A 14,260-nucleotide genomic window follows, 5' to 3' on the forward strand; every position below is an offset into this window, starting at 1 on the left:
GGGGAGAAAAACAAGAGATTCCAGTGAATTATTCATGGGATATATGGTATATCATATATTGTAAATTAAACCCAAACCGGAAGTGCCTCCCATAATCGAAAACTCAGTAGACTCGTCAGGAAAAAGGAGGATAAAGCAGCATGATTTTGATATCTTTTTTATTATGAGGCAGGCAGCAAAAACTGTGTGTAACAGCATCTGGAGCATACAGTATCTAAGATGCCTTAAAATGCTGTCTTGGTAGGAAGCTCAGTAGGGATTGAAACAGAGCTGATGCTGAATTTCAGCTGCTTATGTCTGAACTGTAAATTCTGAGAGTTGAATTCATGCCCAACTCTGAATACTGACATAATTATACAGGCTAATGCACCATATTAAAGAGAGAGAGAACACTACTGGATTGTCTGTGCCAAGTCTTGTGTAAGTCAAAGCTCTGGATAGCTGAGAGAGACACAGGACATGATGAATTAACCTCAATCACAGGTTCAAACACACACACACACGCACACGCGTTACATAAGCTCACCCGGTTCACTGTCGATCTGTGTGAGTATGTCCTCAATGGAGTCCTCCTCTGTGTGCTGGGGTTCAGGGTCAGGGGGTGTGTAACCCCGGAGACGGCACCAGCGGAGCACCTCTTTAGTTCTGGGTGGGGTGAGGGCCTGAAGCCGAGGTGTTCTCTCTAACAGATCAGCACACACACGGCGCACAGCCACCGCTCGCTGCAACTACACAGAGAGAAAGAAACAAAGTAAATGAACAAAATCCAACAGAGCTTACAGACGCACTCAGACCAGATGAAACACAAAACACTCCTGTACCTCTGCAGCTCTGCGTTTGCCAATGTTCCATGAGTAGTACTGATCCACAGAGGTGGCGCAGAACGGATGAGAGTCCTCATCTGTAAAGCACACAGACACACACACACAGACAGAGACACACACATCTCTGTTGGTCTGGCTTAGGGTAAATTTACATTATTTAAGTGGACTAAATGACTGAAGCAAGCTGGTAAACACCTGTCATTTCACTGGAAGAGTTATGACATTTTCATTTAAAATTATGAGGTTAAAAAAAGGAAACATACACTGTCGTTCAAAAGTTTGTGGTTACTAAGATTTTTTTGTTTTACATTTATTCAGCAAGGATGCGTTAAACATTTTAAAAGTAAAGACTATTACATTGTTAGAAAAAACTTTCTAAGCATCAAAAGAATCCTGGAAAAAACTGCATCAAGGTTTCCACAATATTAAGCAGGAGAATGATTTTCAACATTGATAATAATAAGAAATGATTCTTAAACACCAAATCAGCACATTAGAATGATTTCTGAAGGATCGTGTGACATTAACGATGAGTAATGATGCTGAAGATTCAGCTTTGCCAACACAATCAATTTAAATTTAAAATATATTAAAATAGAAAATAGTTATTTTAAATGGTACAAATATTTCACAATATTACTGTTTTTACTGTATTGTTGATCAAATAAATGCTTGGTGAGAATAAGAGACTTATTTCAAAAAACGTTTAAAAATGTTACCAAACCCAAACTCTTGAACACCAGTATATGTATGGATGAATAACATGCAATTAGAAATTAACCAGGGTGAATTTTCATTGCATGCTGACTTTAAAATCTGTGAAATTAAACTTACTTTTCTCAGGGATAATCAGAGGAAATTTCTTCACTATGACTGTCAGAAGTTGCGTCATGTTTTCGATGTGTTCCGTGCTGAGAGAGATTGACAATTTTTCAACAAATATGTTCACAAATATTACAAGATTTCAACATTACAAAAAATATTATTATTGTATTTTAATTTTTTTTAAATTATTTTAATTGTGAGTTTGCATACTAGATTGAAGACTATGCACTGCAAAATAAAAAAAGACAATAAATAGACAACATATCTTTCTATTGCTTTTTACTCAATAGTGTTACGAGATTGAATTGGTCAGAAAAATTGCATGGTAACTTAAGGCCAATTTATACTTCTGCGTCGGGTGCGCGCAGTAGGTACGGTGTAGCATACGCATAGATGTGTATCATACGTCGTACCCTTCGCCGTACCCTGATGCGCACCTCCTCAAAAATGTAACTACACATCGCGACGACGCGGACTGCAAGATCTGTGATTGGTCGGCTTGGTAGCATCGCATTTCCTCCTACGCATTTCCGGCGTGTTCTTCTGCACCGCCCGTCATTTTTAAATTCGGTTCAACCGCCAACAGGTTCACGGTTCGCACGTACCATCTCCTCCGACGCCTTCTCTCGTTCTGCCTTTTAGTTTTAGTAATTTCACTAAAATTAACTGTTTTTCCACCTCGATAAGCTCCAGTCGCTTAGTAGCCTAAACTCAAAACAGCCGCAAGGAATCTAAACACAGCGGAACATTAAAACCCGCCCCCACCAACTAGCGTTTCGGCGGTGTAACTGCAGAGCAACACAGACATAACGCAGAAGTATAAATGCTCACGACGGCGTCTCCTACGTGTGTAGCCTACGGCGTACACTCGACGCAGAATTATAAATTTGCCTTTAGAATAGAGTAATTAATAAAATTGAATTCACTCCAGAAAATGTCAAAATGTCAAGAATTACATCAGTATTATTACTGACTGGTTGTTGCTATGACAACGTGCAATTAAAAAATGGGTGTATGGGTGTCAATGCCCCTCTGCAAAAAAAGGAACCTTAGTGCATCACAGATATTCAGACAGATCAGGACGACACAAAATTGTGTGTGCGCTTCTTACTTGATGAGTTCATGTGTTGATTCCATGCCCTGTTCTTCTTTAATAGCAGCTGTGTCTGTGGATGTAGGGGTTGTCGGCAAGGGAGCAGGGGTGGGTGTTGAAGTGGCTGGGGCAGATGTTTGGGGAACTGGAGTCGTACAAGTGAAGCCAACCAAACCAGGTTCAGTTTTAACTATGTAACAAGACAAGCACAACAGAAGTAAAGAAAAACTCAGTGGATTGAATAGTTATGCACATAAACTCCTAGACGTTATTTCCACTGTATGAATGTGTGTGTGTGTGTGTGTGTGTGTGTGCGCATATGTCTTACCTTGAGCTACAGGTGTGGATGCGGAGGAAGCAGTTCCACTCGGGGTTGTGTTGCTGCTAGATGCTTTAGCACCAGACTGCACAACTGAAACACAAACACACACAGGTTTACTTTACCGTTCAAGGTTTTTTTTTAAAAGAAATGAATGCTTTTATTCAGCTAGGATGCATTAAATTGATCAAAAGTGACAGTAAAGACATTTATAATGTTTCAAAAGATTTATATTTTAAATAAATGCTGTTCTTTTGAACTTTCTATTCATCAAAGAACCCTGAAAGAAAATAACTTACAAATATATTAAAATAGAAAAGTTATTTTAAATGGTAATAACATTTCACAGCATTACTTTTTTTTACAGTATTTTTGATCAAGTAAATGCAGTCTTGGTGAGCATAAAACACTTTAAAAACTTTTAAAAATCGTACTAACCCCAAACTTTTGAACGGTATTGTAAGTAAGTCTTAATGAAATATAAACAAAATGCTATGTCAGATATTGCTGCTTTCAAGCTTTTTCCAGAGCAGAATATTCTGTACATTCAGAAGTTTTTATTATTACATAATATGCACTCAAGTAATTTTGGCTAGCCATTTAATATTTTTTTTCTGCCTATTTCACCCATCGAAGAGCTTCACCAAAGCTATTGTAACAAAATGAAAAGCAGAGAATGTGCCTTAGGCGTGTGATTGATATTGTATCGATGTTACAGCTAACTACATATCAATAGCTACCTCTAGGGACGCCGCTAGACCTGAAGGGAAAATCTTTTCTGGATAGTCCCGAATGATTCAGAGGCACGAGGGTAAATTAACTTTTGACTTTTTTGTATTATGGCTTGTCTAATAATGACCCATAAATAATAGTGTACAATATTAGTTTGTAGTATTAATTGATTATCCGTTGTTAATCATCAGCCGCTTTGGATAAAAGCATCTCCTAAATGCATTAATGTAAAAATGTAAATCTGGGGTCTTCTGGGATACCATTAGTACCAATAATTGCTTTTAGGTTTACTTTAATTGCTACAAAGGCTACAAAAATTGCTTCGTGTTTTTCTGATCATGGGAGACCAGCAGCAACATGACGTGTAGCCTTAAAGACCCCCTGTGGTAAAAATCAAGTTTTTAATGTTGTTTATATGTCTATGTGGTGTTTTTAATTCATCAGTCAACACCATTGCTGAGTATTTTCTCCTTAAAACCACAGTGAACCAAAGACAGTCTCAAAAACTAGCAAAAACTATGTCACAAACTACCTTGTAACCAATCACGTCAATGTGCGGGCGGGCTTTAGCATATCATTAACTATGAGCGCTCTGAAGCAGGGGAGTCTCAAGAGAAACCATGTTATCCCGGAATATTTTTCTGTTGATATGAAAAATCGGGTACATTTAGCAATATAGCGGGTGAATATTGTATTGATATATATTACGATGTTATGATGAACTATATGCCTTTCTCCACTGACTGAAGTTGTTCAAAGCGTTTCTAAGGACACTGATTTTTAGAAGGCAGCTGTCTGACTCTAAGGCGAACGTGAACATGGTTTATGTAACATTAGCAACACATTATCAGCTGTTTGAGAATGTAGTCAATCCAAAGCTAATCATATTAATTACAGTTATGTGTCTGATGTTTTAGAGAGTGATACATAAAACGCATTCCCATTCTGATTTCGAGTGTAGGTGGGGCTCGTTTGCATATTCATGCATCCACGTATACTAAATGAAGCAAGGGTGTAGAGTAACATTCAAGCTATTTTAAGGCCTGAATACATTTTTTCCACAGGAAAAAACATTTAAATATGCCATTTTGGTGATCAAAGATGAGTTTTAAGGGATACAATAATTGACCACGGGGACTTTAGTAACTAGATTGAGTGGACTATGTAAAGTACTATAAAACCAAATCTGTTGCATGGTGATGATATACTGTCTATCAACAGAGATTTTGCTATATCGTGGTATGTAATATATCCTCAGTGCAGGAAAATAAAGTGCAGAATTAATGTATATTTAATTCATACAGTGAAGAATATATATATGAAGATACTATGTTATCTGGAAATAACATATTTCATTTTGTTAAGTTACATTTTGTTCATATTGCCCACCCCTAGTGCTAATTTAGTAAAAACCATCATTCCGACATTACTAAGGTAGCATTAAAGTGTTTTTTATGTTCTGATTCATACAGTTCCTGTTGTCCCTCATAAATGTTAAGAGCACTCAAACCTGCCATTTCTCAATTACTGAATGCTGTAATCTCTCTATTGCTTTCTTTACTCTTATCCCTCTCTATCACTATGACAACAGCTTGCATATTGTTACAGGAAATGGCCTGTCTTACTGCTCTGATGTACTGTATTCATTCAACGCAAAATAAACTAACCTGAGGCAGCTTCTGCCGCCATGGTGCCGCACAGATCAATCTAAAACAAAGCAGCCAGGTCAGAGACAGCGCAAAATGAGAAAATGAAAACCATATCTGACAGGAGAATGTCTCTGGAGCTCTGTTCACCTATTACTGTCATCGCTGATGAATGCTAAACAAAATCAAATATCTCTGATACATACAATCTTGCAGGCTTAACAAAGCTGACAAAAAACGTCAGTCCACGAAGGCTGCCAGAATTATAACACCACAACCTGAAACGACCCATCACAACATGCAAGAGCGCCTTGCTTAAGATCACAATTGTGATGAATCATGAATCGAACCTTCAATCTTTGGGTTGCCAGCATTGAGAAGAGAGCTTATGTGTCAAAGCAGTTAACTAGAGCATAAAGTTGAAAATAAATAATCTAACTTTACAATATCACACGGACTCACGCTCACAGCCTTCAGGACTGTAGAGATCAGGAGTGTGAGTAAGGCTGTGTGGGTATCAGAGGAACAGGGTGCTGTTACCTTTGCCAACAGGCATCAAGATAGTCTGCAGCGCCGAGGACCCACTGCCCACACTGAGCTGCTTCAGCTGATTGGCTGGGATGGTTAGAACCGTTTGCTGGGAACTGGACTGAGCTGGGTGCAACTTCAACATACCTGCAAGTGAAGAGAATCATGGTGAACACAAAACAGTGACCAAAAAATTAAACAAATGAAGCATTTCAAGCAATGGATTAATGAACTTTACAGCAATTAATTCAGAGAAGGGGTGGACAGCTTGCATTATCCAAAAATATGTGTTGTACCGTGTGTTTTTTTGTCAACCAATTTTAATTTTTCCATTCATGAATCATGATAAAGTTACTGTGATGTATGAAGACGTTGATGCACCACCCACCCCTAATTCAGTGTTGAGAAAGATTTATTTCACTCCTGAAGCTAATGGTCAAGGCCATCAGATTACATTTCATATAATTACATTTGTGATCTGTGAGAGTCCGTGGGAGCTTTAGCGGTTTGCCATTCTAAAGGTGTTGATCATATTAGTGAAATTTTGTGGGCAAAAAAGGTCCATTGTCTATAATGCAGTGATGTATGAAGCACAGCTCACAAAGAAGTCACTTTCAAACCAAGCAGCTTTCTGCAAATTCGCATCACCAATTTCAACCCATAACTAAATTTGCGTGGGCAAATCTTTCGTCCTTGCGCGAAATTCCAGATTATTTGGATTCCTGAACAACGGTAAATGTGACCACACTTAAAGGACAAAATATTTGGCAACTCTGGACAGCAGATGACTGATTACCTGAGATAGTGGTAGCAGTTTTCCCGCTGAAAGTTCCTCCCCCAATCAGTGACGATGCAGTGACCAATGAAGGGCTGGAGCTTTTGGACCCGCCCACTACAGACGACCCCGCCCCCTTCGACAGACTGATAAGAGGCATGTTGACGGTCTTGGCAACCGTGACTACGGCCCCAGTGCCAGAGGCAGAACTCTTTGCTGTGTTGGCGGCAGAGCTAGCGCTCTTGGCAGCACTGATCACGGCAGCTTGATTGGCAGCTACAAGCACGGGGTGCTGCGGTGGTGCTTTAGCTGTCTGAGGTAATGGCTGAGAGGAGGATGCTCCACTGGCTTCTGCTGACTGTACAGGGAAAAACATTAGAGGGGCTGTAGATGGTCAAAATAACTTTAGATATTAACTTTGTGACCCATGCACAACACAAGTTTCTATCATGACAAAGAAACAGAATGATGATAATGACTGGGCTACCTAATACGTACGTCAATTCTCCAGTCAATGTGTCACGCATTGTCAAAAAAAGATACATTTCTTACATGTTGAGAGGTTGGCGTGGAACTGGGTGTTGTTGGGGTGGAGCTTGTGGCAGTAATGACACCTCCCGTCATTCTCAGGGTTGTTGTGCCTGGTTTGTTCAGGTGACTTGCTGCGGCAGCTGTAACCATCTTCACTGAGCCGTCTGACAGCTTCACCTGAGAACCTTGAGACCCACCCACCACCTGTCAATCAAACATTAAGAGAAAGAAGTTGAAAAAACCCATATATATATAATAATGCATTTAGTTTTAATGCTTTCAGGTCATAAAAACTAGTCCCTCCCAACATTTTTCTTGTTTAATTTTAAAATGAAACATTACAGAAGTGAAATAGATTTTTAGTACTTTTTTTTTTTTATTTGATTTAATTTATCTATTCATACATTCTGTAAATAAACCGAAATGTTGTCCTACACCACTTTGGCAATTATGTACTCTAATATTCATGCTAATATATTCACTGGACTTAAAAAGAGGGTGAGAAAAAGACTGCGGATATCTCTTTTACATAAAGCAAATGGAATTATATAGCAAGAAGACTTTAACTTGTGTCTCACACTCATTCTTGCATGTTCAGTTCCTAAGGCCCATCTCTTTCCCTCTAATATTCCTTCTTTCTCAAGCACACAGCAAATACCCTTCAAACACAAATACTCCACCACCACCTTCAGAGTATTTAAGTATATCAGGAGCTGATCGATATATGACCATTTTACTGTACACAAACATATTCTAAGCAGGTCTAACAGACCAGAGGAAAAGGATTGATTTAGTCTCACCTGTGCTGAAGGGGATAACGAGAATTCTAATAAAAAAATTATGAGCAGAAATCATGGTGCCCTGTGTGCTACACTTTACGATGAGAATAATGAGGGTATGATTTTAATGGATAATTAACAAGAAAGGTAGTAAGAGAAGGAAGGAAGGAAAAGATATGCATGAGCGTGTGTTCACAGGTTGAATTACAGCTCAAATGTCAGCTGCAGGCATACTCATTAGCCTCTATCTGATAATCAGGACACACACACACATACATAGGAAGGGCTCTAGAGAGTGTGAGCCTTTCAGAAGAGGCGTTGTGTAACACTAATGAAAGTGCAGCAAGTGAAAAAAAGAACAGAGATAAAGAAAGATCAATGAGATGGAGAGAGAGCAAGAAAGCGATGACGGAGAGGGAGGAAATAATGGCAAACCCCTGAACACTTTTGCATTTATACAGTAGCTAAACTGATCCCACTCCTTCTGAGTAACTGTGAGTGTGTGTGTTTTAACATTTTATTTCTTTATTTTATTGAAGCTAACTATGACTGTTTTAGCAAGGGAAATGAATGCGCTGTTGAATCCATCTCAATGTTTTCTGCATCGCTATCTACAGAACCACACCAAAAAGAAATTATATTTCCCAGGAATTGTGAGCTTGCATGTTGAATCTAATTAAAAGTTAAATGGGGTCAGGTACTCCGAAAAACAAGACAAAACATCTTTCAACTGCATTATCTTGCATGTAAAAACAAACCTACAGCATAACCTAAACACCTGTCTATTCCAATCCAATATGCTCCATCTATATAATAAATAAAATAACTTTAATATAAATTATTATATATAAAATAATAAAAGAATTGACATAGTAATAATTTTGACACTTATAATAATTATTGTAATATACATTAAATAACATATTACATTACATATCCCTGAAGCTAAACAACTATATAAAGTAGAAGGGGAAATTTTGTGTTATTAAATCCTTCCTTTGTTACACACCTGAGCCAAAATGGCTGCCTTCTGTCCTGCTGTGACACGAATGGCCTGCTGAGTACTGGAAGCAGGACTTGATGCCACATGACCACCACCAGAGCTCTGTTTCCCAGAGCCCCCTGGCTGGCCAACCAAAAACGTGCCCTGGAAAGATCAATAGTGACTTCGTCAATGTAACACAAATTGACAGGGAAAGGCTTTTGGAATGTGTGTGTATGAGTCTTTGACTAGACACTGTTTTGGACAACAAGAGCATCCACTGAGCTAAACACATTAAATAAAGGTTATTTAGAGTATATATAGATTATGCAAGAGTTACTGTGTGAACAAAGTAATAGTACACACATGTTCAAACTATAGTTGTTTAAATTGAACTAAACAGTTTGAGTATATCAGGATCCATTCCACAGACTTAGTGTGTAAAAATCTTTATTTTAAACAGTTTACAACAAAGACTATTACCTGCGGAGTCTGTTTAAGGATGTAAGAAGTGTAGGATAAATTGGAAGGCAGGCTGCCAGTCCCTGAGGAACCACTGGAGGAATGTGACCCTCCAGAACTAGAACTCTGAGACTGCTGGCCTACAGACGGAGACAAAAAATTTGATGGATTGAAACACCTCTCAATAGCCGAGGAACCTTTTCACAGTTCCTAGAACTATTGGCTAAAGTACCCGTATGTTCCTGCGGTGCGAACACGCCGACTAGGAACGACTTTAGTTCTAGGAACTCCATTGGGAGGAACTAATTTAGCTCCTATTTCAGAGTAGGGTCTAAACCAGCACTATAGGAACTACCCATGACGTTAGTGTACGCTGATGACCGAACGCATGCAAAACACCAGCATATATGCTATATGTACAGCTATATGTAAACACACAGATTATAGCCTATATATTTACTCCAGAAACTAGATACAAACATGGAAAATAGTGATAGATGGGCCTCTAAACCTTTATGCTGAAGAGAAAATCCAACGCAACTTTGAGGGGACCAAGTCAAACATGATTATGTAACTTTTTTTTCATATACTGTGTACTTTCTATAACAGTTCTATCTAATAACATATTAAACAGTACTGTTAGACAGATCTTGAACACAGAGAATGCGAGCATTGTTTGCTCTGGCGTTCTCAGCACCGTCAAAATAAAAGTCGCCGAGCTTGCGTCACTCTCTTACCCCTCCTACCAGTTCCTATGGCCACTTGGCCAGTGCGAATGCAAACAGCAAAACCAACAGTTTGGGGGAGAGTAGTTCATAGAACTGTTTAGAAGTGGACAGTTCCTATAACTAAGTTCCTGTAACTACTTGGTCGGAAAGCGGCTAATGTGTCTCCCTCGTCTACTTGTGATCCACTGTACATCTTAATACAAGATGTAAACAGGCCCAGAGAGACGACGATAGTTCCCAAATCCCATGATACATGTAGTGTGTCAGTGTATGTCTGACCTGCGCTGTGTGAGGCTCTCAGAATGGCTCCCTGTGGAATCAGTAGCAGTTTGCCTTTGCCCGATGGGTTCTTACTGTTGGTGGTCAGGTAGAGTTTGGTGCCTGGAGGCAGATTGGCCAGGTTTGCCAAGTTATTTGCTGGCAGCTGGAGGGTAGCCATTACTGAAAAATAAAAATAAACAAATCACCAAAAGTTTCAGTGAATATCAACTTGACCTTTTGCTTACTGAAAGCAACTGTATGGCTCTGAACCGTATGAACTATTTTCATGGTGTTTTTGTCCTTGAAAGCAGACAGCGGCTATATGTTTTCCACTGTATGGGAAAAAGCAGCGTGAACTACTATTCAAAAGTTTGGGGTCAGATTTTCTTTGGAAATAAATGAATACTTTTATTCAGCAAGGATGCATTCAATTGATCAAAAGTGACAGTATATTTATAAATATATTAAAGTAGAAAATAGTTATTTTAAATTGTAATATTTCACAATATTACAGTTTAAACTGTATTTTTGATCGAATAAATGCAGCATTGGTGAGAATAAGAGATGTCTTCAGAAAAAAATAATGGTAGCGTACTTAATTTTCACTCTTTTGTGCTTCATGAAAGAAAAATGTTATACAAGTTTGGCAGAACATAAGAGGCGAGTAAATTAATTTAATTATTAATCATTAATTTTTATTTATTTTTTTATTGCTGAGCCCCTTTGAGGGTCAGAACAGTGAAACTAATTTTGGTGCAGCTTCTACTAACATTATAAGTCGACTCATAAGACAAAAAGTACAGAACCTAGACAGAATATATAGCACCGACACAGCTTAAAGACTGTTTCATATACCACTAAAACAAGCATTCAATACCCATCCACATATTGGGTGTTTTTAAAATTAATCAAACTAAATCCTGTCTCCCCCTGTGGCAGCAGGAAGATATGAGTGTCTGACTGAGTAATGGCGATTCCTAATGGTTTAGTCAGCTCTGCAGTACAGCCACACTTAGATTAGCCCTGTGATATTCCCCTTTCAGCACAACATCTGCTGATCAGCCTGATAAACACATCTCTAAACACACAAACAGATGCTTTCACTCACACACACACACACACACACACACACACACACACCTATTCTGAACATCTTAATTAGCATCCCTGGCAAGACAAATGCTTTCTGTACTTTGCACACATATACACACTTTACCTTCTAAAAATGACTACATAAAACATACACAATTTTATTTTACAATTCAGACATGGATTCATGCATCTGAACAAATCAGCAACTGATTCAGCAAATAATTATAAACCAGTTCAGATTTGTTGAGATTATAGCTTTGTGCAGTGTATCATTTTCAGTGAGGACAAAAAAAACAACCTAATGCTGACAACTTGTCACATCACCCTTAGTTAAGATTAGTTCATTAATTAATTTTGGCTTGTTTAAAAGACATAGCATATTAGAGATCAGTTGAACTATATGGGTCAAGAAAAAAAAAAAAAAGAAAAAAAAAGTGTATGAACTCTGACCTCCACTTTTGCCACTTCCTCCAGACCCACTTGCTGCCTTCGTACCAGCATGCACCTGCTGTCCCACAATGTTGCTTGCACCGCTGCCTCCTCCACTGACGATTGCCTTAGCGACGCCCTGTGCTACTACTTGCTTTTGGCCCACCACCTTGGACACAGAGGGACTGGACTTAGCAACCAAGATCTGCCCGCTGCTCATGGAGACCTGTTTGACGGCAGAGCCCAGTGGAATCCCCAACACCTACGCACACACACACACACAGTTACTCTGGATCTGGAAAAACTTTTTTATTAAAAAGTATCACTAACCAGTCAGTAACCAGTCGACTCACTATGCACTTTTAAAAAAGTATCTCAAAACACATTTGTTCGCTGGGGCCTTTCCTTGATTTATTTTATTGTTGTATTTTGTTTTATTGTCTTATTTCTATTATGCGTGTATGTTTTTCTTTTCTGTGAATGCACACATGTATTTCTCTTCTGTAAAGCACTTTGTAAACAGTTTTTAAAAGGTGCCATTACTTAAAGCTTTACTTACAAAAAAAGTAAGACTTTTGGTCACCTTTTGGTACAAAACTCAGTTTATAAAACAATTACTCATTATCTTTCCTCTGCTCTTAATTTTTTTTTAAATAAAAAAAATAAGTATACTACCGTTTAAAAGTTTGGGGTCAGTAAGATTTTTTTATATTTTTTAAAGAAGTCTCTTATGCTCACCAAGACTACATTTATCGGATAAAAAAATACAGAAAAAGAGTAACATTGTGAAATATTATTAAAGAACATTATTTATTTGAAATAGAAATCTTTTGGTCCGGACCAAAAAAAAAAAAAAAAAAAATTTAGTCCTGGTCAGCTTAGCGTTCACATTGGCATTTTAACACAAAACCTAAAAGATACCGAACCTAAAGGCATTGGGATATGTTCACAAACTGATTGGTCGGCTTTTATTACACATATTTTGTGACGGGATTTGCCGAACATCCAAAACAATGCTGTGTGCTGGGATAAATGCGCTCGCTGCATATGCGTACATATGATGTCATATGATGGAGCTGAGAACTCGTGAAGAGCTTATAAAATGTGTAAAGGAGTCAAAAAAGCAGCAGGAATCTCTCCATCACACACACGAACAAAGATCTGCTTCTAGAAGACGCGGTTCTGATGCCTGTACCGAACTGTGATGGGCAACATCGTGACGAGAAAAAACAGGTATGCTAGAGCATTCTGTCTTTTTTAGAGTCTTGTGACATGTCCCGTTTTGTTTTGTTTACATGTCTTTGGTCCTTGTTGCATTCATATTTCATTTGAACTAGAGATGCACCGATTGATCGGCTGGTGACCGGAATTGGCCGATTTTCACGTGATCGGCCAGTTAGTCTGACATATGCCGATTTTATGCCGGTCAAATGCACCCGGGCGCCGCATGATTAACATCGCGCAACATCAGCATCACACGTGCAAACGGAACGCAATAGGAAACCTCGTGAATTACGGCCATTTCACACCACAAGCGTGAGTGGCGCATGAGCAGCGCATATTTTTTTTGCCATGCATGTTAATCAATAAGTGCATTCACACTGCGAGCAGGAGCAGCGCGTGAGCAGCAGTAAAGCGCAGGTTTCGGCGCTGAGTCTATTTTTGCTGCTGCTCACGCTCAATTAAAGTGAAAGCACACTTATGATGGACAAAATAAGTATTATTTCACACAAAAAGTGCCCAAAATGCACAGAATTTGCATGTCTAGTGTGTTTTAACAAGAACTGGAGTAGGCTATGTCAGAAAATAATATTTATAGAAAATTTACCCATTTAAACTTGTTTTTATTATTCAGTTTGGGTAAAAGTACTATATGAAAAAAAAAAAAAAAAAGAGTAAACTAGTCAGAATATACAGTATAAGCTTTCTTTTAGTTTAATTTTAATTAACTTTTAATTTCCCACACCAGGAGTAATTTATATAGTTCCATTTTATAGCAATTATCTGTTCAAAAAAATTTCTATGTTCTATGCAAAATGTTCTATTAAAGAAAAGATCGAAAATAAATATTTGTGTGTGCTGTAAAATGGTTAGAAAAAATGAAATTGGAATCGGTTAAAATCGGTATCGGCAGGTCAAACTCAATGAAAAATCGGAAATGACTTTAAACCTTGAGATCTGTGGAAAAATATGGAATAAAAAAATAAAGAAATAAATGTGCTTAAGCCTCTATTGTAGAGTCAGAGAACTAAGA

The 14,260-nt window shown here is 38.2% G+C and overlaps 2 protein-coding genes across 2 annotated transcripts in view; one reads left to right on the top strand and one right to left on the bottom strand.

Annotated features, from left to right (window-relative positions):
* Positions 1–14,260, top strand: part of ncapd2 (non-SMC condensin I complex, subunit D2) — a 116,339-nt gene that overhangs the window by 38,632 nt on the left and 63,447 nt on the right. The window lies entirely within an intron of this gene.
* Positions 1–14,260, bottom strand: part of yeats2 (YEATS domain containing 2) — a 34,575-nt gene that overhangs the window by 4,766 nt on the left and 15,549 nt on the right. Inside the window, exons 15-26 of the mRNA XM_084121037.1 lie at positions 12,028–12,268; positions 10,504–10,665; positions 9,518–9,636; positions 9,062–9,199; positions 7,295–7,477; positions 6,764–7,100; positions 5,980–6,114; positions 3,071–3,154; positions 2,761–2,932; positions 1,659–1,735; positions 822–901; positions 527–728 (exon numbers count right to left, since the gene is read on the bottom strand). Coding sequence (XP_083977163.1) covers positions 527–728; positions 822–901; positions 1,659–1,735; positions 2,761–2,932; positions 3,071–3,154; positions 5,980–6,114; positions 6,764–7,100; positions 7,295–7,477; positions 9,062–9,199; positions 9,518–9,636; positions 10,504–10,665; positions 12,028–12,268 — 1,930 coding nt within the window. The remainder of the gene's footprint in view (positions 1–526; positions 729–821; positions 902–1,658; positions 1,736–2,760; positions 2,933–3,070; positions 3,155–5,979; positions 6,115–6,763; positions 7,101–7,294; positions 7,478–9,061; positions 9,200–9,517; positions 9,637–10,503; positions 10,666–12,027; positions 12,269–14,260) is intronic.

This window comes from Abramis brama (genome assembly GCF_963993115.1).
Source record: "Abramis brama genome assembly, chromosome: 7".
NCBI classification, from domain to species: Eukaryota; Metazoa; Chordata; class Actinopteri; order Cypriniformes; family Leuciscidae; genus Abramis; species Abramis brama.